Raw genomic sequence first — 20830 nt, 5'->3', positions numbered from 1 at the left:
GAGTTGAACGCCAGTTTTTGTGCCAGTTTGGGCGTTCAACTCCAGTTTTTGATCCTTTTCTGGCGCTGGACGCCAGAATTGGGCAGAAGGCTGGCGTTGAACGCCAGTTTACGTCGTCAATTCTTGTGCAAAGTATGTACTATTATATATTTCTGGAAAGCCCTAGATGTCTACTTTCCAACGCAATTGGAAGCACGCCATTTCGAGTTCTGTAGCTCCAGAAAATCCACTTTGAGTGCAGGGAGGTCAGAATCCAACAGCATCAGCAGTCCTTTTTCAGCCTGAATCAGATTTTTGCTCAGCTCCTTCAATTTCAGCCAGAAAAATACCTGAAATTACAGAAAAACACACAACTCATAGTAAAGTCCAGAAACATGAATTTTTCCTAAAAACTACTGGAAATAAACTAAAAACTAACTAAAACATACTCAAAACTATATGAAATTATCCCCAAAAAGCGTATAAAATATCCGCTCATCACCTATGCAATTAGCTTTTGGCCAGCAGCCAAATGTTTCCCATTTAAGAATATTTGGGTGTGCGATATATGTTCCCATTGCGCCACCTAATCGCACCAAAATGGGACCCCAAAGAAAATTGGGGATATATGTTGGATATGACTCTCCCTCTATAGTGAGGTATCTTGAGATACAAACTGGTGATGTGTTTAAAGCCCGGTTTGCGGATTGTCATTTTGATGAATCAAAATTTCCAACATTAGGGGGAGAGAATAAGTTTCCTGAAAAGGAACTTAATTGGAATGCATCATCATTGATGCATTTAGATCCTCGATCAGGGCAATGTGAACTGGAAGTTCAAAAGATTATACATTTGCAAAGAATAGCAAATGAATTGCCTGATGCATTTTCCGATACAAAGAGGATAACCAAGTCGTATATACCAGCGGAAAATGCCTCAATTCGAATTGATGTCCCAGTAGGACAAGTAGCCACTGAAGCAAATTCACGCCAGAAGCGTGGCAGGGCGGAAAATGCCCCAATTCGAATTGATGTCCCAGTTGGACAAACTGCCACTGAAGCAAATACACGCCAGAACGTGGCAGGCCTGTCGGTTCCAAAGATAAAAATCCTCGAAAGAGAAAAGAGGTAAATACGATTCCTGTTGAAAAAGACATAGTAAAGACACCTGCAGTTGTCCAAAATTCTGATATAACGCCAGAAGACGTTCAGGTACCTGAAAATTGTGAAAATGACGAGATCTCGATAAATTATGTCTTTACAGGAGAGAAATTGGATCAAAATAAGACAATTGTCAATGAAATATTTGCATATAATGTGGCATTAGATATCATGCATGAAAGTAAGGATCTTGAGCCAAGATCAGTCGAAGAATGTCGACAAAGAAATGATTGGCCAAAATGGGAAGCAGCCATGAAGGCTGAATTAGACTCACTTGCAAAACGTGAAGTCTTTGGACCTGTAGTCCGTACACCAGAAGATGTAAAACCTGTTGGATACAAATGGGTATTTGTGAGAAAACGAAATGAGAAAAATGAAGTTGTGCGCTACAAAGCCCGACTTGTGGCACAAGGTTTTTCACAAAGGCCCGGTATAGATTATGAAGAAACGTATTCCCCCGTAGTGGATGCGATAACATTGCGTTATTTGGTCAGCCTATCTGCATATCATAAACTGCATATGCATTTAATGGATGTGGTAACAGCCTATTTATACGGCTCATTAGATCGTGATATCTATATGAAAGTCCCTGAAGGACTAAAGATATCTAAACCATCCAATGAATATTCGCAAGGGTTATACTCAGTCAAATTGCAAAGATCTTTATATGGTCTAAAGCAATCTGGACGAATGTGGTATAATCGTCTTACTGAGTATCTGGCCAAAAACGGATTCAAGAATGATGATATCTGCCCGTGTGTTTTCATAAAGAAATCTGCATCTGGATTCATTATAATTGCTGTGTACGTTGATGATTTAAATATCATTGGGACTCCTGAAGAGATTCCAACAATTATAAAAACTCTAAAAGAAGAGTTTGAGATGAAAGATCTTGGAAAGACTAAGTTTTGTCTCGGCCTGCAGATCGAGCATATAAAAAGTGGGATCTTTATTCATCAAACAACATACACAGAAAAGATCTTGAAAAGATTTTACATGGATAAGTCACATCCATTAAGTACCCCAATGATTGTAAGATCTTTAGATGTGAAAAAGGATCAATTCCGTCCTAAAGAAGAAAATGAAGATATCCTTGGTCCTGAAGTACCATATCTTAGTGCCATTGGAGCGCTAATGTATCTTGCTAATAATACGCGACCTGACATATCATTTGCTGTGAATTTACTAGCAAGATATAGTTCCTCTCCAACCAGAAGACATTGGAGTGGAATCAAACAAATCTTTCGATATCTTCATGGGACGGTTGATATGGGTTTGTTTTATCCCTATGGATCCAAGTCACAATTAGTTGGCTATGCAGATGCTGGATACTTGTCTGATCCACATAAAGGGAGATCTCAAACAGGATACCTGTTCACATATGGTGGTACAGCTATATCTTGGAGGTCCACGAAACAGACGATTGCTGCAACATCCTCTAATCATGCTGAAATACTGGCGATTCATGAAGCTAGTCGCGAGTGTTTTTGGCTGAGGAGTCTGATTCAATATATTCTATCATCATGTGGACTGATTGATCATAAGATAGCTCCAACTGTCCTGTTTGAAGATAATACAGCATGCATTGCTCAACTTAAGGGTGGATACATCAAAGGTGATAGAACAAAGCATATTTCTCCCAAATTCTTCTTCACTCATGACCTTCAAAATCAAGGGACAATTGATGTCCAACAGATCCGTTCAAGTGACAATCTGGCAGATTTATTTACAAAGTCACTCCCAAAATCCTCCTTTGAAAGATTGGTACATAAGATTGGGATGCACCGATTTCGAGACATTAAATGATGTCAGCAAGAGGGGGAGACTGTACTCTTTTTCCCTTGGTCAAGTTTTTTCCCATTGGGTTTTTCTTGACAAGGTTTTTAATGAGGCAGTTCTCATCACAAAGGATTTTGTACTCTTTTTCCTTCACTAAAGTTTTTTTCCCATTGGGTTTTTCTTTAGTAAGGTTTTAACGAGGCATAATCCTAAATGGACATCCAAGGGGGAGTGTTGTGACTAGGAAAGGATAAGAATGGATGTCCATTTAATGGGCAACCCATTTTCTACGTTGAAGAGAACAAGTTCTTAGGATGAAAGAAATAAATGTAGTTTGAAAAGTAAACTTCTCTTTGCCTATAAAAGCATGATATGAGGCAAGAGAATATACACAACAATAATAAAATCAAATACTCTCTCTTTATGTTACAATCAAATACTCTTCTCTTTATATTTCTACTACAGTTCTTTCTCTTCTTTTATTTTATAAGTATTTTAAATTCTATTTTCTATTACTCTTTACATATAATATTAATAGCAATATTAATCATTTTTATTATATTGAGATTGTAACAATAAACAAATGCGATTCTCTCTCTCTTTATTTTTAATACTCCTTTCTATCTTTGTATATATATACACCTTACAACATATAATATTATTATATATATATAAATTATTATTGGACTAATTATTTTAATACTAGAGTCTTCTATTTATACATCTCTATTATATATATCTTTTATTTCACAACAATGTTTATGGTTTTGGTCTGTTTTTTCATTTTTTTACTCTTGCTCTACTATCGCACCACAAATTAACGTGGAAAGCAGAGCCGCGGACACACACCGTGAACCTGCCTCAGCTCCTCCACCAAATTAATTTTTGTAGAACGCTAACTTCATAACCATAGCGATGAAACTGTGTTCAGAAGTAAACTAACGAAGACATGCGTGACCTCAACATCATGTTGTGGCGTACGCCATTTTCCGGTAGCATGCGTACGGTTTCAGCAGCAGAGCTCAATTCCATGATAGATGCTTACGTACGCAACAACAACGTACGCCAAGCACGCAAACTGTTTGACGAAAATCCCTCAACCCGCTCCCTTGTTTCCTGGAACATGATGATGATGGCCTACGTTCAACAACATCAAATTCGACATGCCCATGACCTATTCGACCAAATTCCCCAAAGAGATGCCGTTTCGTGGAACATCATGCTCGCTGGTTTTCAGAGAACCATGGACACTCACAGGTCTTTCCAGTGTTTCTTGCAAATGGGAAGAGACGGTGTTGGGCCGAATGACTACACACTATCCATATTGCTCAGATCAGTTATGGGTACTCATTTTGATGTTTTGGTGCAGCAGCTTCATGCTCTTGCACTGCATTTGGGACTCAACTTGAATGTGTTTGTTGGGTCTGCTTTGATCAAAGCTTATGGGAGTTTAAGGTTGAAGGTGGCTTTGGGTCGTGTGTTTGATGATATATTGATCAAGGATGTAACATCTTGGAATGCTTTGGTTTCCGGTTACATGGAAATAGGAAGTATGGTCGATGCTCAAAAAGCATTCGACCTCATGCCCGAAAGAAACATCATTTCTTGGACTACTTTGGTCAATGGTTATATCAAGAACAAGAGACTTAACAAAGCAAGGTCTGTATTTAACAGGATGGGGGAGAGAAATGTGGTTTCTTGGACGGTAATGATTAGTGGGTATGTGCAAAACAAGAGATTTATGGATGCATTGAAGCTTTTTCTTTTGATGTTTAAGTCAGGGGCTCATCCCAATCATTTTACGTTTTCGAGTGTGTTGGATGCATGTGCTGGTTGTCCTTCTCTTCTGATGGGCATGCAAGTCCACCTTTGTCTAATCAAGTCTGGCATAACAGACGATGTAATCTCATTGACATCCCTTGTTGATATGTATGCAAAATGTGGGAATATGGATGCAGCATTTAGTGTGTTTGAGTCCATTCAAAACAAGAATTTGGTGTCGTGGAACTCGATAATTGGTGGTTATGCCATGCATGGTCTTGCAACTCAAGCACTGGAGCAGTTTGATAGAATGGAAAGAGTTGGTGTCACACCTGATGAAGTTACATTTGTGAATGTGTTATCAGCATGTGTACATGCAGGTCTTGTTGAAGAAGGTGAGAAGCACTTTGCTAACATGGTGGCCAAGTATAGGATCCAAGCAGAGATGGAGCACTATAGTTGCATGGTGGACCTGTATGGAAGAGCAGGGCGATTTGATAAAGCAGAGAAATTGATCAAGACTATGCCCTTTGAGCCTGATGTGGTGTTGTGGGGTGCATTACTTTCAGCTTGTGGCCTGCATTCAAATATAGAACTTGGGAAGTATGTTGCGGAAAGAATCCGCAAACTAGAGAGCAATCATCCTGTTTCCTACTCAATGCTTTCAAAGATCCAAGGTGAGAAAGGGACATGGAGCATGGTAAATGAATTAAGGGACATGATGAAGGAGAAACAAATAAAAAAGCAGAAGGCCTTTAGCTGGGTTGAGTGATCTCTTGATGTACATTCAGCTAAATTATGAGCAATTTATGGGGGAAGTTGTTGCCAAGAGAAGAGATGTCCCACTCTTTTTTTGTGGCTCTCTGCACATGGAGGAATAATGATATGAGAGCCGTTGTTATGGTCATCCTCAAGCAACTGCCCATGGAACAAGAATTTATTTCCTTGCTTGGCTTCTGAATAAATCAAATGCTTGTGTTGGGGGGTTTTCAACTGCTGCTGAAACGAATGGCTAGCAAATGATTCGGGTTTGGGTAATTGCTTTGTCTTAATACATGCCGTCAATGTTTTATGTGGGGTTGGAGAGGGGAAGGGTTATGTGCACAGTTGTATAAAACGAGTTCCCTATGCCTCCCCAGTACATTTTATGTTTGCAGCCAAAGCTGGGTAGCTGGATAAGATTTTGATCTGGAGGAAGTGATAACAGACACAAAATTATGGCGGGGACAATGAATTTTATGAGTGATCATAAAATAAAATGTTTCGTTCTGCTCTTCCTTATAAAAAGTATGAAAGATATATAACTGACTGAAATTCATTTCCCGGCACATGTAGAGGGAGGAAAAACTAGTTGATAAGATAATAAAATAGTTGAATTTTATCATATATATCAGCTAAATTATGGTGCTCTTAGTATTTTTCTGTAATAATATTACTAATTAAAAAGGTTGAAGAAGCTAAGCCCTGCTGATGTCGATATCATTTAGTATGTTGGAAGTGATGATTGTGAAGAAGCTAGAGAGAATTGAAAATTTACATTTTACATTTTAGTAAATTTCTTCACAAATTTTATTTGAATATAGAGTATCATGTTTGAATTAAATTCTAGATAATTAATTTGTTGTATCATTTTTATTCTCATAGGATTATAAAACTTAGAAAAGCCCCTGCTGAGGGGTGTGTGTGATGTGAGTCCTCTCTACTGGCCTTCTCTTCTGTCTTTGTCCTTTTCTGTAAAATTCCCAATTTCTACTTCAAATTCCCTCCTGCAGGTGAACCTGGATCCCAACCTTGATTACTTCATTCTTCCATTTAATTTCTTCTTATACTCTGAAATTACTATTGTTGTTCATCTTCCTTTGCTACACTACCTCTACATTGTTATGGTTCTTCAATAATAATCCTCGATAGCTTGCAATTGATAACACATTTGTCATAATTATATGACTACATTTTATGTAGTCCAAATTCTATTTAGACAAATATTCGATAGACTTTTTAATTGTTAAGGAAATAAATCACTGTGCGTTCACTATGTCATTTCGTCGGGATCACTGTGTCATTTTGTGTTGCCTCTTAAGAAGGTTCACCCTCTTCTCTTCACCACTCATCCATTTGGCAGATGCCATGATTTTTTTAACATCCATCACTAGGAAGCAAGACAAGTTAGCGCCTAGCGGTGGCAGCTACTAAAACATGAGATAGCACGAGAAATGGGAGAGAAGTAGGCAGTGTATACTTTCACAAACTCATACTCTACCTTAGCTTTTTTTTGTTGAGTGTTTGTTCAAGATCTCAACTCATAAACATGCCCATCTTGTTCAGTCTATATATAAAAGGAAACCATTTTAATAATAAGTTCACAGTTTGATGCACCAAGCCTTCAATGCATCCAGTCATTTCACTAATTTTATTTGATGATATTAATATCTCTAAAGTGACCATATATTAGCTACACATTTGCAACATTGGCCAAGAACGTTGCTAATTCCCCTCGTGCGCTAACTCGAAACAGCCTTAAATCTTCATAGTTGAATGAGCGATATAGCCGTGGGTGATTAAGGTCCACCAACTCTGTTGGGGTATCAATTTTACCATCCCTTGGTGAAAACATAAACACACCAAAAGTAAGACGTGTAGTTGCTTCCTTGCATAATACCCGGTGTTTCACATTGTGAAATCTTCCATTGCTCCATATCTATACATATATACATTTCAAATCAATAATCATTACATAAAAGTTTACAAAAGTGCTATTTTGATCGTACACTAAAATTAGCCGTATTCATATATAAATATATATTATTTAATTTATTTTTAATGAATATTTATATTTTATATATTAGTAATTTAGTAACTAATTTTAATATATACTTAATGGTTAAAAGTTTAATATCTTACAAATTAATACTTAACGGCATAAAGGACATAGATACTTAAATTGGCAGTCTAATTGTTAGTCAAATTAAAGTTTGAAAAATTATATATTCCAACATAATTTATGTCAATTATAAGATAACTTTCTAGGTTATGGGACACTTTTGGCCAAGTCATATAATAATGCCTTTTGAGCTGAGATTTCACGAGACCTTGTTTATATATCGCTCGCTTTACAGAGGATGATGTGAATGACTAATTATAAAAGGATGATAGGTTGCTTTTGATTTTAAGAACATAATAGATAGAACACTAAAAACAGAATATAAAGAATAGAAATATTTCCTAAGATTTGATATTTAAAATTAAAACACTTAAACTTATGATATACTTGAAATATTTCTTAAGATTTGATATTTAAATTAATTGTTGAGTTTGAAAAAATAATAACAATAATTTGATAATATTCAAACATGTAATATTGGGCCAAAAGTTTAAAATTGTGTGAATAATTTTTTCGGCTAGTGTACAGGCCACATTTAAATAAAAGAGCAACAAGCAACTAAAAATAAAAAGTTTGTTCTATTTTTTGTTTCTGATCATTTATGAAGAGATAAAATAAAATTGTCTTTTGAAATATTAACTTGACATTCACTAGCAAAGAAGTTTCATATCCAATTTGAAATTAAAATGAACAAATTTTATAAGGAGATCATACATTCAACTCCTCTTTTTTAAGTGATTAACAAACCTTCATTAGTGTTAAAACATCATGTTTGAGTGAATTTAGTTCTATAAAAGATTTGACATTTTAATTTGGTTTTTAAAAATTATCAAAATAAGTTAAGTTGGTTATTTTTTTAATTCACGATCACATGTTTAACGATGACAAGTCAACAAGAAATTAAAAGAATAATCAGCTTAACTCACATTGATAGCTTTTAAGGACCAGACATTAAATATATAAAAGACCAAATTAATTGATGCAAAATCTTTGCAAAAGCATTTTAAACATTAACCCAATAATATAGCGAAGAGTTTAATTTTGATATATTAATAGTATAAAATATTTTATAGAGTTGTACAATCATAATCATTCTCTTGAATGACCATTCATACAGTTAATATAAAAAATAATTTTTTTTTTATTAATATAGCGTTATATGATTAGATATATGTGTAAAATGGTTTTATACCAACAATGTTTCAAAATTAAATTCTATACCTAAAAGGATATGGGATGTTGGATTTCCAACTAATAATGTCTAATTATTTTTAAACTAATAAAAGTTTAAAAGTGAACAAATTTTGTATGAAGCATGTATAAGATATTTATCAACTAGAAATCAATGAGTTGAAGTTTATACCTCTCATGATTAAGTGAATAATAATTTAAAAATAATGAAAATAATTTAGTTCCAAATTTGTTTCAGCCAAATTAAAAGACCATTGAAATTATGCATACTTACGTGTCCAACATCTCCAATAATACAAAGGAAGGATCCAGATTGGGGAGGGACTGCATTAAATGAACCAGAGTGGTCCATAATTTCAAGACCTCCAACTTTATCATCATCTTGAAGTAAGGTCACAAAGCTTGTATCCGTATGCATCGGTATTCCTACGGAGCCTATGCTTTCTGCATTGAAGCTATACTTGATAACCCTAAATAGCAATGGCCAGTCCTTAAAATCAGTACTCACTACGCCCAAAGACTCGGCCATTTTTTGTGATACACTTGTTGCCAAGTCATTAACAGCTTCACCATATGCCTCAATTGTTTTCCTGTGAAACAAACAAAGTCACAACCTTATAAACTGAGAAGACGCAACTACCAATGTGAAAACTCATGCTCTTAGGGTAGAGTTGGTTGAGGTGAGTGAGAAGAGTTGAGAGACAATATGCACAACTAGCAAAGAAAAGAAAATGACAGTGTGAAAAATATTGATGAATCTCATTCAATTAACCTGCAAAATTAAGTTTATTTACATAACCGAAATTCTAACTAACATCTAACTCTAGCTAATTAACTTAGGTTGACTGTAACTCAAATTTTCTTTAACTCACTCTTAAATATCTAGTTACTACAACTAACTTCAGCAACTAGTAGCAGCTCCAGCATAATTAACTTTACATACATGACAGTTAGTTATGCATGCATGCATTGACCTACGTTTTTGGCTTTGATTGGCTGAGTGCTATCCTCCTGAACTAATATAAAACTATCATGATATGCAAGACAAATTTGATTTCATATATTTTAGTCTTTATGATTTTGACCAATTCTAAGATTTTTTACATTTAAAATTATCTATAATATTATTTTATTTTGAAATCATCATTCCCTAAATTTCGGATAAAAATACCCTTCTTTCTTCTCCTCTTCGCTAACGTTTTCCACTCTTGTCCTACTCTCCTCACCAACACCTTTCATCCCTCATTTCTACCGCCTCCATCACCTCTCCCCCTCACACCATTGACACCTTCACTAGCACCCCTTCTTACCCACAGCAACAGCAACAACAATTATAACAATAACAACAATACCAATAATATTTAATTTTTAAAAAATTCAAAGAACAGCAAAGACACAGAGAGGCGACGGGAAGCTGAGGATCGTGAGATCAAGGAAGCTGCAGACCGCAGTGTACATCGAGATGTCCACCGGGAGGGAGCAATCATGTGCCATATTCTTCCGCGGAGCTCTAGCGAGGTGGAAAACGAAAAGAGAATTTGACATTGGATGTTTCCGGCGATCTATTCTTCGGCGGCGGGCTCCATATGCAGCAGTGGCAACGACGATAGCGGCAGTGCTTCCATCAATGTTGCTGCCTCCTTCCTCTCTCTCTCTCTCTTTATCTTTCTCTATTTGGTTCTGTCTTTCCCCTTCTCCTTTTCTATTGTTCTCTCTTTATTTCTCTCTGTTTTGTACTCTCTAGATGACGGGTGTTGGTGATGATTGGAGCAAAGGTAAAAAACGTTGGTGAGAAACAGTGACCGAATCCAGCAAATTATGACATAGATTTATGTATATATTAATTTTTAAAATATTTAATTTATAAATTAAAAGATTAAAATAGTAATTTAAATAATAACATATAATTTAAAATTTTATTATTTAAATTTTATATTTTAAAGAAATTGAGTAATTATTTTTTAATATTTTTTTTTTTATATAAAATAATATTATACATCCAATTCTTTTTGTTAACTAAGTCTAATTAAATTAGTCCTTTTTTTTTGGTGACCAATTAAGTTAGTCTAGAATAATATAAACAGTCACTTGATTAGACTTATTTCATAAAAAAATTTAAATGTGCAGTCTTACTCTTCTATATATATATAAACTATTATTAAGAAATTTATAACTCTTATTGAAATTTATAGTTAAAAATATTTTTTCAATTAATGTAGTTGCTACAAAAAAATAAAATTAATATAAAAATAAATAAATAATATTCTTTCGCATCAATTTCTTAAAAAAAAAGAACAAATTTCATTTAAATTGAAAATTGATCACTCCCATGACATCTAATATAAAATTCTTAAATTGATTATGAAGTATCAAAAATTAAATAAAAAATTATTATGAAATCAAATTTTATAATTTAACGGAGACAAATAAATATTATTATCATAAACTATTAAAAAAATTTTAAATTATAATAGAGCCGCTCGTCTCTACAACCACGCAGGCACATCCGTCCCCGGTAAAAAAGTGAAAAAAAAGGTATTTTTTGTTTGTAAATTAGGAAAGAATAATTTTAAAATAAAATTCAGGATTTGAGATAATTTTGAATGAAAAAAACAAACACTTTAGTAAGGAATAAGGATTTTGATTTTCGGTCAAAACTACACAAACTAAAATTATACTTAACTTTTTTGTATCAATAAAAATCGTTTTAGAATGTTGGATTTTAACATTTTTTTATAAATTCCAACACCCTATGAAAAACAAGGAATTTTGAATAAAATTATTATATATAAATTACTATACAATATTAGATATTGATATTTGTTCATGAAATGATTAAAATCTATATCCTACAGTTATTAATATTTAAATTTGGAAAAAGAAGTTATATATAAATCATGGAAAAGTATAGGTAATCAATAAGATTTTTGAACAATGTGTAAACAATGTGAATTAATAGGGTTAAAATAGTAAATTTAATTAGTAACATTAAATTAGAGTGTAGTGTATTTTCATTTGATTGGTGGTTGTTCATGTTGTTCAAAATTTTTATTGTTCCCCTAACATTCTCCATAAATCATTATAGGACGATGGTAAATTTTAGTATTTTTATAAAATTAAACATCTGCCATGAGTAACGAGCTAGCAAATATCAACAGAGTTATACATAAATCGCTACTTAATAAATCTAGGCATCCTAAAATGATATATAGATCAATAACTTCAGGCTTTTTAATTTAAATAAAATAAAAGAAGATCAAATTTAGGTGAATTTTATAAATGAAATTTTAAAACGTAAATTCCCTAAATTATATAATATATAAATTGTCCCAGATATAAATTAGATAATGCATGAAACATGTTACCCTAAGACGATTTATGCATGAAATTTATTGGACAAATGCACATAAATCATCCAAGTCCAATGTGTTTTTCAAGTTGTATGTAAATCATCCCACCTTATTATGGATTACGTTTTTTCACCTACAACCCATAACCCTAGCACCATTTACGTGCAAATACACAACCTCAACATCCAAGTACGATTTACGTGCAAATCCAAAACTAATAGATATATTTAGACATAATTTTAATTTGTACTTAAATATTTTTAAGTTGAATATTAATTTTTCAATAAATTTAGGAAGTAAAAATTTTAATTAGTTAAAAAAATAAATATAAAAAATAATTTTGTTACACCAAAGATTTATCTTCTAAAATAAATAAAAAAAATTCACTTAAAAGACTAAATTATTGTGTATAAACTATGAATAACTCTATTTTTATTTCAAAGACAATATCTAACAAAATTAAAGAATTTAAATATTTTAAATAATAAAATTATTATTTTGATAAAATAAAAATTAACATTATTAAATTTGTAATTTTATAAAATATATATTTTAGTATTTTATTTTTAAAAAATTAATTTTTTATTTTATTATTTTATCAATTTAAAAATTTTAATCAAGTATTAGATAGTTATATCCAAAAATTTGTTATAAGTCCAAAATTTGTTTATATTATGTTCAGATAGTTATATTTTTATAGTTATATACTTATATGTCTACATAATTTATGAATATAAAAATATTTTTATTTCTTGAATTAGGTTTTAAAATTGAGGTAAACTCCATTTTAGTTTTAATAGGATATTGAAATGAATTTGATCTATATCTACAGGTATTCACACAATAAATATTTTACAAAATTAATTTTAGTACATCAAGTAGTCAATTTAATCGTTTTTTTTTTTTTGTTGAATTCTACATTTACTATGTATTTTGATTTTTTCATTTTGGTTGTATACTGATGTTACTTGTATCCTTTAAATATCCAATTATTGATTGCTATTTGGCCAAATTAGTGCTATTTTCTTGATTATTCTAATATTTAATCTTAGATTAAAATCTTTTAAATTGAATAAATTGATAAATAAAAAATTAAATTAAAATTAATTTTTAAAAATAAAATAATAAAATATATATTTTATAAAAATTACAAATTTAATGATGTTAATTTTTATTTGATCATTTTAATAATTTTTTTATTTTAAAACATTTAAATTCTTTAATTTTTTTTAGATATTATCTTTGAAATAAAAATAGAATTATTCATACACAATAATTTATCTTTACAATGAAGCTTTTTTAATTATTTTAGAAAATAAATATTTGTTGTAACAAAATCATTTTTTATATTCGTTTTTTATAACTAATTAAAATTTTCACTTCCTAAATTAATTGAAAAATTAACATTCAACCTACCAATATTTAAGTACAAATTAAAATTATGTTTAAATATATCTAATATCTATTAGTTTTGAATTTGCACGTAAATCGTGTCTGAGTGCTGAGTTGTGTATTTACACGTAAATCGTGTTAAAATTGTGGGCTTTAGGTGGAAAAATGTAACTCATGCTAAGGTGGTACGATTTACATATAACTTAAAAAATACATTGGGTTGGGACGATTTATGTGCATTTGTCCAATAAATTTCATGCATAAATTATCCTAGGATAACATATTTCATACTTATCTAACTCACATCACCCTGAGACGATTTATATATTATATAGTTTAAGAGATTCACGTTTTAAAATTTCATTCAGGGGATTCACGTAAAATTGATCTTCTATTATTTTATTTAAATAAAAAAGCCGTAACTTCATTTCCAACATGCTAATAAATTCTGTTTTTGGCAGACATACATGGAGATCGATAGCAAAGGGGCAAAATCTGAATAGAATAACTTGTGTTGATGCTACTTCTCTACAGGAGTTCTTGGATAGAAATTGAGGCTAATTTTTTTAGTATAAATTTCCATGACGTGTTTTTTACTGTTATGTTTATTGTCGTGATTTTAATGGATATGGAGATATATATATCTTTTAATAAAAATTTACAGATCAGAGACTCAAAATTGTGGAGGAAAGAAAATTTAGGATTCAATTTGAGTTTAGTGAATTTAAATCCGGGTGATGAACAAATCGAATCTTAAGTATCGTGTGACTAGATTTTTTTTTTTTTTGGGAAGTTTAGAGCACATCGGTAGGTCAATTTTATGGTTAAAAAACTCAAAATCCGATCTTGGAATTTGTTGATTTGATAGTCATCTTTCACATCTTTGGATAATACATAAAGTTCCAACAACCATGAATAACTTTACTGTTTTCTCAATATAAAAATTAAAAAGCGAAAAATTAATCATTATCTTATTATTAATTAATAATGATTGTGGTATAAATGTGAAATTAGCATTTTTCACGTTTAATTTTCTGAAAAATGTTTTTACTTTTTATCAATAATTTACGTTAATTTAGTATGTTTTCTCTTTCTAGCTTCACTATCTCCAATTCTCGATCTCTCCTGGCCCCTAGCGACTCTCCAAGCCCACACCTCCTCGTACTTCTCTGCTCTGCGATTTGCCTTCCTTCACCGCCGATGCTCATTCCTCGATGTGTCTCCGCTGGTTTCTCGTAGTTTCCGCCGTTGCCTCTGTTCGAGTTCTGCTCCTTCTGTTGTCACCTCAGATCGATCTGCCCGTTCTGCCTCCCTCTAGGCTCGGCACTGCCTGGCCTCTGGGCCCGACACGCACGGCCGTTCGTTTTCTTTTATTTGACTTTTGTTTTTAAAAAATAATTTTGTTACAAGCATGATTGGAAATTTCTTTAAAGAAAGAATATTGTCTTTTTCTGCAATTTATTTTTCTATTCTCTTTTTTTTTTTAGTATAAATTTCCGATCCTGTTTTGATAGTGTAGGGTCGGATTGGATTGACTTCTCCAAAAGTCTGAAAAAATTTGTAATAGGTTCCGTTACCTTTGGTTGTAGGAGTCTCTAGCTGTGGATCCATTCAATTTGAATGATTGAACTTTGAACCTCAAATAAGAAAAAAATAAAATAAAATAAAAAATAACAACAATAAGAAACAACCGAGTACTGACCTCTGCTTTGGTGGCACACCCAATTGAGAGCAGAATTGGTCCACAGACTGCGGCGACTTGTGAATGTCATAGAGTGCCAACCCCTCATAGAAAGGACTTATTTCAGATGGTGGCCTGTAGCCAGATTCAGGGATCACTGGCTTGTTCTTCGTCTTGATCTCCACGGGGAGGTCGTGAAGATACTTTGCCACTGATTTCATATCCGCCATGAGTGTTTCTGGAACCGTGTGGTTGATGATCCTGAAGCACCCACATCTCTCACATGCCTCTCTTAGCTTCTTCAACTCCTCCTCTTTGTTCCTGAGTTGCTGAAAATCTACTACAGGAACCTCCATTATGTTTTCTTTGTCTTTGCTTTTGGGTTTATGTGTGGCTACACGTGGTAGTTGCACATGAATATAACAGCTCGTTCCCGTAAAAATTGGATTAGTGCCACTTGGTTATTAAAATTTAAAAATAATCTCAATTATACTTACTGTGTACCAAAAATATAAATCAACTATTAAAATTAGTTAAAATGTATATTAAAAAATTAAAAATAAATTAAATTATGTATTTTAATAGTTAATTTTAATATATAAATAATATTTTTTAAAAAATCTATATATACAAAAAGTTAACTATAATTAATATTATATATTTATATATAAGTATATATTATTTAATTTACTTTTTAATATATATTTTATATTTTAGTATATTTTTTATTTGAACGATTGATTTAATGATTTATATTTGATATACAATTAGTCTGATCCATTATTATATAAAAAAATATTAAAAGATCATTAAAATTTATTATTTTTTGTTATTAAATAATTATTAATTAAAAATATAAAATAAAATATATTATTAAATTATTAAAATAAAAAATTAAATTAATAATTAAATAAAAATTAAAATTAATAAATTCTAAAGGTCCTATCATTTTTCTATTATATATAGTGAAAAATCTGAGTAACTGCCTCAATACTTGGTTTGATAGAGACCACCGACCACCTACGTAGATGCCTTTACTTCCATTCAATCATGGTGCCCCACTTGTGTGCCTTTAATTTCCCAATCTACCCTACATTTTTCAGTATTTAATTAACACCAATACTATCTTCTTAATTAATTCATGCAATGTGTCGTCAATGTCAATTCATCATTTCTATCGTAATTTCTTTTGAAAAATTACCTGAAAGAAGCAACCTTCGGTACGGTGGAAGAAAATCATGACCAAGATACAGAAAATGTGCATATGTGGAGCTATATATGTACGACTTTGCGACTTTACATTACAAAAAAAGAGGTCTATAGTCACAGTGAAAGTTAGTGAAAAGGCTCATTATAGGTCTATGATCACAGTTTTTTTTGCTGTGGCCTATTCTCTCGTAGCCATAGATCTATGGTCATGTTTTTTTATTTATGATCACGGTTTCTATAGTCACGGTTGTAATGTTTAAATTCTGACACTTTAGGCCACGTTTTTTTATCAATTTATGGTCACGTGATAAAACCGTGATCATAAATTCTTTTAGTCCACCCTCCAAAACCGTGACTATAAACCCTTTTAGGTTACTCTATGATCATCTTTTTTAAAAAAACCGTGACTATTACTTTTTTTTTGTTACCCTAAAAAACCATAACAAAAAAAAATCGTAATCATAAACCCAAAATATTGTACTGTTGGTGAAAACAAAGAATGAAACAAAGTCCAAGAGAAAATTTCTAACTAGTTGTTTCTTTTTTTATTTTATTATTTATCTTTCAAGGTTGAACTGCAATTGCAACTCGATTGGGAAGGACAGTAGAAGTGGAAGAGCCTTTGTTCTTGTTGGGCCACAAAAGTGCTCATGCCATATCATACCATCAAAAATTTCCATCACAGCACAAATATATTAAAGGATCAGAAAAACATTGAAAATCGCAACATCTTTGTTCTACAAAACTAGAGAGCATTTCACCCTAAGTAAGGTAATGTAATGTCACACTACCATTATTAGTCACCTATAAACTATTTTCATTTGCGCGTGTGTCATGGGGGAACTTAAATGTCTCTACAAAACATTATAATTTGTTTTAATATTAAAATTTATGCATGCAATAAAATATTTATCTTTTAATTTTTTTCTTGTTTTTTAATTACCATATTATTTAGGATTAAATAAGTTTTTGATAATAGAAAATTTGTATATATATATATATATTGGGTTATACTAGGTAACTAATGATTTTTTTGAACAATATGAACAACTACTAATCAAATAAAAATACATTACACTTTAAATTATCCACCTAAATTTTAATATTAGAATAATCATTCGTACACCTAGTGAAATGAACATCCAATATATCTATTGTTCATATTGTTTAATATTTTCATTGTCTACCTATACTTTTCCATATATATTACCTACAATCATATACTTAATATAAGAAAAAACAAGCAAACTAACTAGCCAATCAAATTAAATATGCTCACTTTTGTGAAGGAAAGAAGATAGAAATAGAGTTATTAATTAAAAATATGATTGGTCAATAAATTATTTATTTTTTCAAAAGAAAGAATTGAGGATGATGAAGTAATTATGGGAGTAGAATGCAAGTAAAAGTTTGTTTAAGTTTCAAAATAAGCAAGGTTCTGAAAATCGGAGCGGACCGGCCAGTTTGACCGGTTTAACCGCGAATCGGCGATGTAAGCAGTCCGGTCCTCCTTTAAAAACCGTTAGAGAAAGAACCGCTTGAAATCGGTGAACCGGCCAAAAACCGGCCGGTTGAGTCGGACCGGTGACCGGCTGGTTCCTTTAAACGACGCCGTTTTCTTAATTATTTAAAAAAAATAAAAAAAAATGAAAACCTACCCGACCTGGCACCCCCACCCCCATTCATTCATCTCAGTCTCACAGTGAGTGAACCCTAGCCCTCTGAAGTTCCTCTCCATCGTCGCCCAGTAGCCCTCTATCGTTGCCGCAGTCTGAGGTCGTCAGCGCCACCGCCGTCGCCTGATCTTCAGCACCAGTAGCCCTCTATCGTCGCCTGGTTCCCAGCCCAGTAGCCCTCCATCGTCTTCAACTTCTCAACACCAGTAACCCTCTTATCGTCTTCATCGTCGCCTGGTCCTCAACACCAGTAGCCCTCCATCGAACCCAGGTGAGTGACTCGTGGTCTTCATCTTCTCTGAACTTCCTCTGCTCATCTTCTTCGTTCTTCGCCTCTTCGGTCCTCTGCTCATCTTCTTCGTTCCTTTTTTTCCTCAGTTGATACAGAAACATGAAGACGTTCCTAGTGTACCCGTTACGCGATTTTTGTTCAATTTATTGCTGTTTTAGTGTTTTGCACTTTTGCTGCTTTGTAATTGTTAATTTGTTACTCTGTTTTGTTAATGCTGGAAAGTGGAAACTTACTCTGTTTTGTAATATTGTTGAATGGCTGAATACTGTAGGCAGAATTGCTGTGAGCATAATTGAACCAATACTCTTATAATTCATGGAACAATGACTCTTTAAAGGTTTTGTATCTCGATGTAGCTTTCGGCTCAGATTAAATTCTATTGATGTTCACGATGATTCAAATTCAGATTCGCAGGTACAAAATGGCATATCATTCAAACTATAGTCATCTCCTGGATCCCTTGATTGAGAACAATTAAGAGTTATTCATGGTGGAGAGGCTTATCATGATGGGTGCGAAAACCTGTTATTTGAACATTCAAAGAACATGACACTGATCATAGCTTCACTGATGGTCCCAAAAAAGAACACAAAAGTTTGGCAAAGACTTGTCTACACAGTGGATGAACCATGCTGATACCTATATTCGTACATAGTACACTACAATTTCTTTGTAATCAAACACTTGCATGATCCCAAATCTTTGGGAAGAAATGCTAATGGACTGAGCGAAAATGTAAGCCTTAGTTCATGTTGTAAATTTTGAGATTAGTTGGAACTAAAATTAGATTTGTAATTCATACATAATCCTAATAAGTGAACGAGCCATTTATGGAATGTTTGATTTTTTTTGTTAATTGCTCTAGGCAGAATTGCTGTTAGACTATAATTATATTTTAGGATGTATATTTATAATTTATTTATTATTTTATTCTAAAACGGTTTTTTCGGTTGAACCACTGGTTGGACCGATTAGACCAATAAACCAATGAACCAGTAATTAGAACGGTTTGATGACCGGTCCGATTTTCTGAACTTTGAAAATAAGTGAGTTGAGGGACCCTTCATAGAGTTTTTATTTTTCATATTTGAAAGAAGATGGAGTATCACATGGGTATGAGAGTACATAGCGCAAGTGTCATGGTTTAGAAATCGTTGGGTCCGATTTTATGACTTATAAAATTTTTTCTCATCCAGCAAAAAAATCGCTGGGTCCGATTTCTTTGGACCCAAAAAAATTTGAATGTAAAGCATGAAATCAGTGGGTCCGATTTCCATGCACTGCCTTCCATAAATCACAAATCGGACGGTCCGATTTGTGTCCCCTTTCAACTGCAATAAATCGGACCGTCCGATTTCTTTCCTTCACCTAAACGCCGTCACAACAGTGTAAAACTCCCCCAAATTTTATAACCCAACATTACACCAAACTTGGTCTCATATCACAAAAAATTAGCCCCATTGATATTCCAAAGTCCAAAGAGTTGAATGTTGTGGGACCCATTATGAACACGGGCTGCCAGAAACTTTGCCTATTTGGGCCGAACACTGTCTGCGTCAACAATAATAGCACGTGGACCTTATTCCATTTTTGGAAAGTTCCCTTTCAACCAGTCACATCCCAACTCACAAGTGTTCCCTCATTTCTCATTTCTCATTTCTCAACACCTTCTTTAAAGACCTCTTATTTCACCACTCTCACTATGATGTGTTACCTTCTTCTTTAAATAAATATTTTTTTACTTTTTATATTTATTCAAAAATTACTATATCTACTATTTACATTTTATTTAAGAGTTTAATTTTAATGCACTAATAATATAAATTATTTTTTATTATTGTTTAATAACTATTCAGGTGTTAATTATTGAAAATAATTATTTTTAGTGACATAAATATATTTTAAACATAGAATAAAAAGATACCAGATAAATGACATGAATATCAATATAATAATGTATAAAAAAAAGTAAATGTTCAAAACATTTTTCTCTTCTCTTTATCTTTGGCATTTCCAGTGGTGTTACGAAACCACCTCTAATCATATTTAAGAGTTTTCAGGAGTAATTATATGTTTTTAGGAACAAGAATTCTTTTAATTATAAATTAAAAAAAATTATTTTTTAAAAATAAAATACGATTTATTCTTGTGTATTTTTATGTATTTTATTTTTGGTACACAAAAATATATAAGAGTACACAAGAATACACATGAATAAGTCGTATTTTATTTTAGGAAGTAGTTATTTTTTTTATTTATAATTAAAATTTTTTTGTTAAATATGACTTATTCCGCTGTATTCATATATTTTTTAAGACGATAATAATGGTTGCCATTGTTAAATATGATTTGTTTTTCTTAATTTATAATTTAAATTTTTTTTTGAAAAAATTATATTTATTGTTTGTGTATTTTTATATACTCCTATATATTATTTATACTTTATAGATCTATATATTTTTTGAAGAAGATGATATAA

At 32.1% G+C, this 20830-nt stretch overlaps 2 protein-coding genes across 2 annotated transcripts; one reads left to right on the top strand and one right to left on the bottom strand.

Annotated features, from left to right (window-relative positions):
• The first annotated feature begins 3699 nt into the window (after window positions 1-3699).
• On the top strand, window positions 3700-6282 carry LOC107625505 (pentatricopeptide repeat-containing protein At1g74630-like). The gene has a single exon (XM_088503533.1). It carries the CDS (start codon window positions 3868-3870, stop codon window positions 5449-5451), a length of 1584 nt encoding a protein of 527 aa, XP_088359659.1. The 5' UTR covers window positions 3700-3867; the 3' UTR covers window positions 5452-6282.
• A 636-nt stretch (window positions 6283-6918) lies between these two features.
• Window positions 6919-15605, bottom strand: LOC107625504 (2-oxoglutarate-dependent dioxygenase DAO). The gene is made up of 3 exons (XM_016328149.3): window positions 15196-15605; window positions 9026-9341; window positions 6919-7377 (listed from the first exon to the last, which is right to left on the bottom strand). The coding sequence occupies exons 1-3, from the start codon at window positions 15528-15530 to the stop codon at window positions 7132-7134; spliced, it is 897 nt and encodes a 298-aa protein (XP_016183635.1). The 5' UTR covers window positions 15531-15605; the 3' UTR covers window positions 6919-7131.
• Between the last annotated feature and the right edge of the window lie 5225 nt (window positions 15606-20830).

The sequence above is a fragment of the Arachis ipaensis genome, chromosome B2, assembly GCF_059453495.1.
Source record: "Arachis ipaensis isolate K30076 ecotype BB chromosome B2, ASM5945349v1, whole genome shotgun sequence".
Lineage (NCBI taxonomy): Eukaryota > Viridiplantae > Streptophyta > Magnoliopsida > Fabales > Fabaceae > Arachis > Arachis ipaensis.
This window is presented reverse-complemented; position numbering and strand designations above follow the sequence as displayed.

Excerpts from the sequence above, each read along its gene's own strand:
- LOC107625505 (XM_088503533.1), top strand. The coding sequence starts at position 3,868 with ATGCGTGACCTCAACATCATGTTGTGGCGTACGCCATTTTCCGGTAGC.
- LOC107625504 (XM_016328149.3), bottom strand. The coding sequence starts at position 15,530 with ATGGAGGTTCCTGTAGTAGATTTTCAGCAACTCAGGAACAAAGAGGAG. Across the intron at positions 9,342-15,195 it reads GGTGTGCCACCAAAGCAGAG|GAAAACAATTGAGGCATATG; the intron begins GTCAGTACTCGG and ends TTTGTTTCACAG. Across the intron at positions 7,378-9,025 it reads TTATTGGAGATGTTGGACAC|ATATGGAGCAATGGAAGATT; the intron begins GTAAGTATGCAT and ends ATATATGTATAG.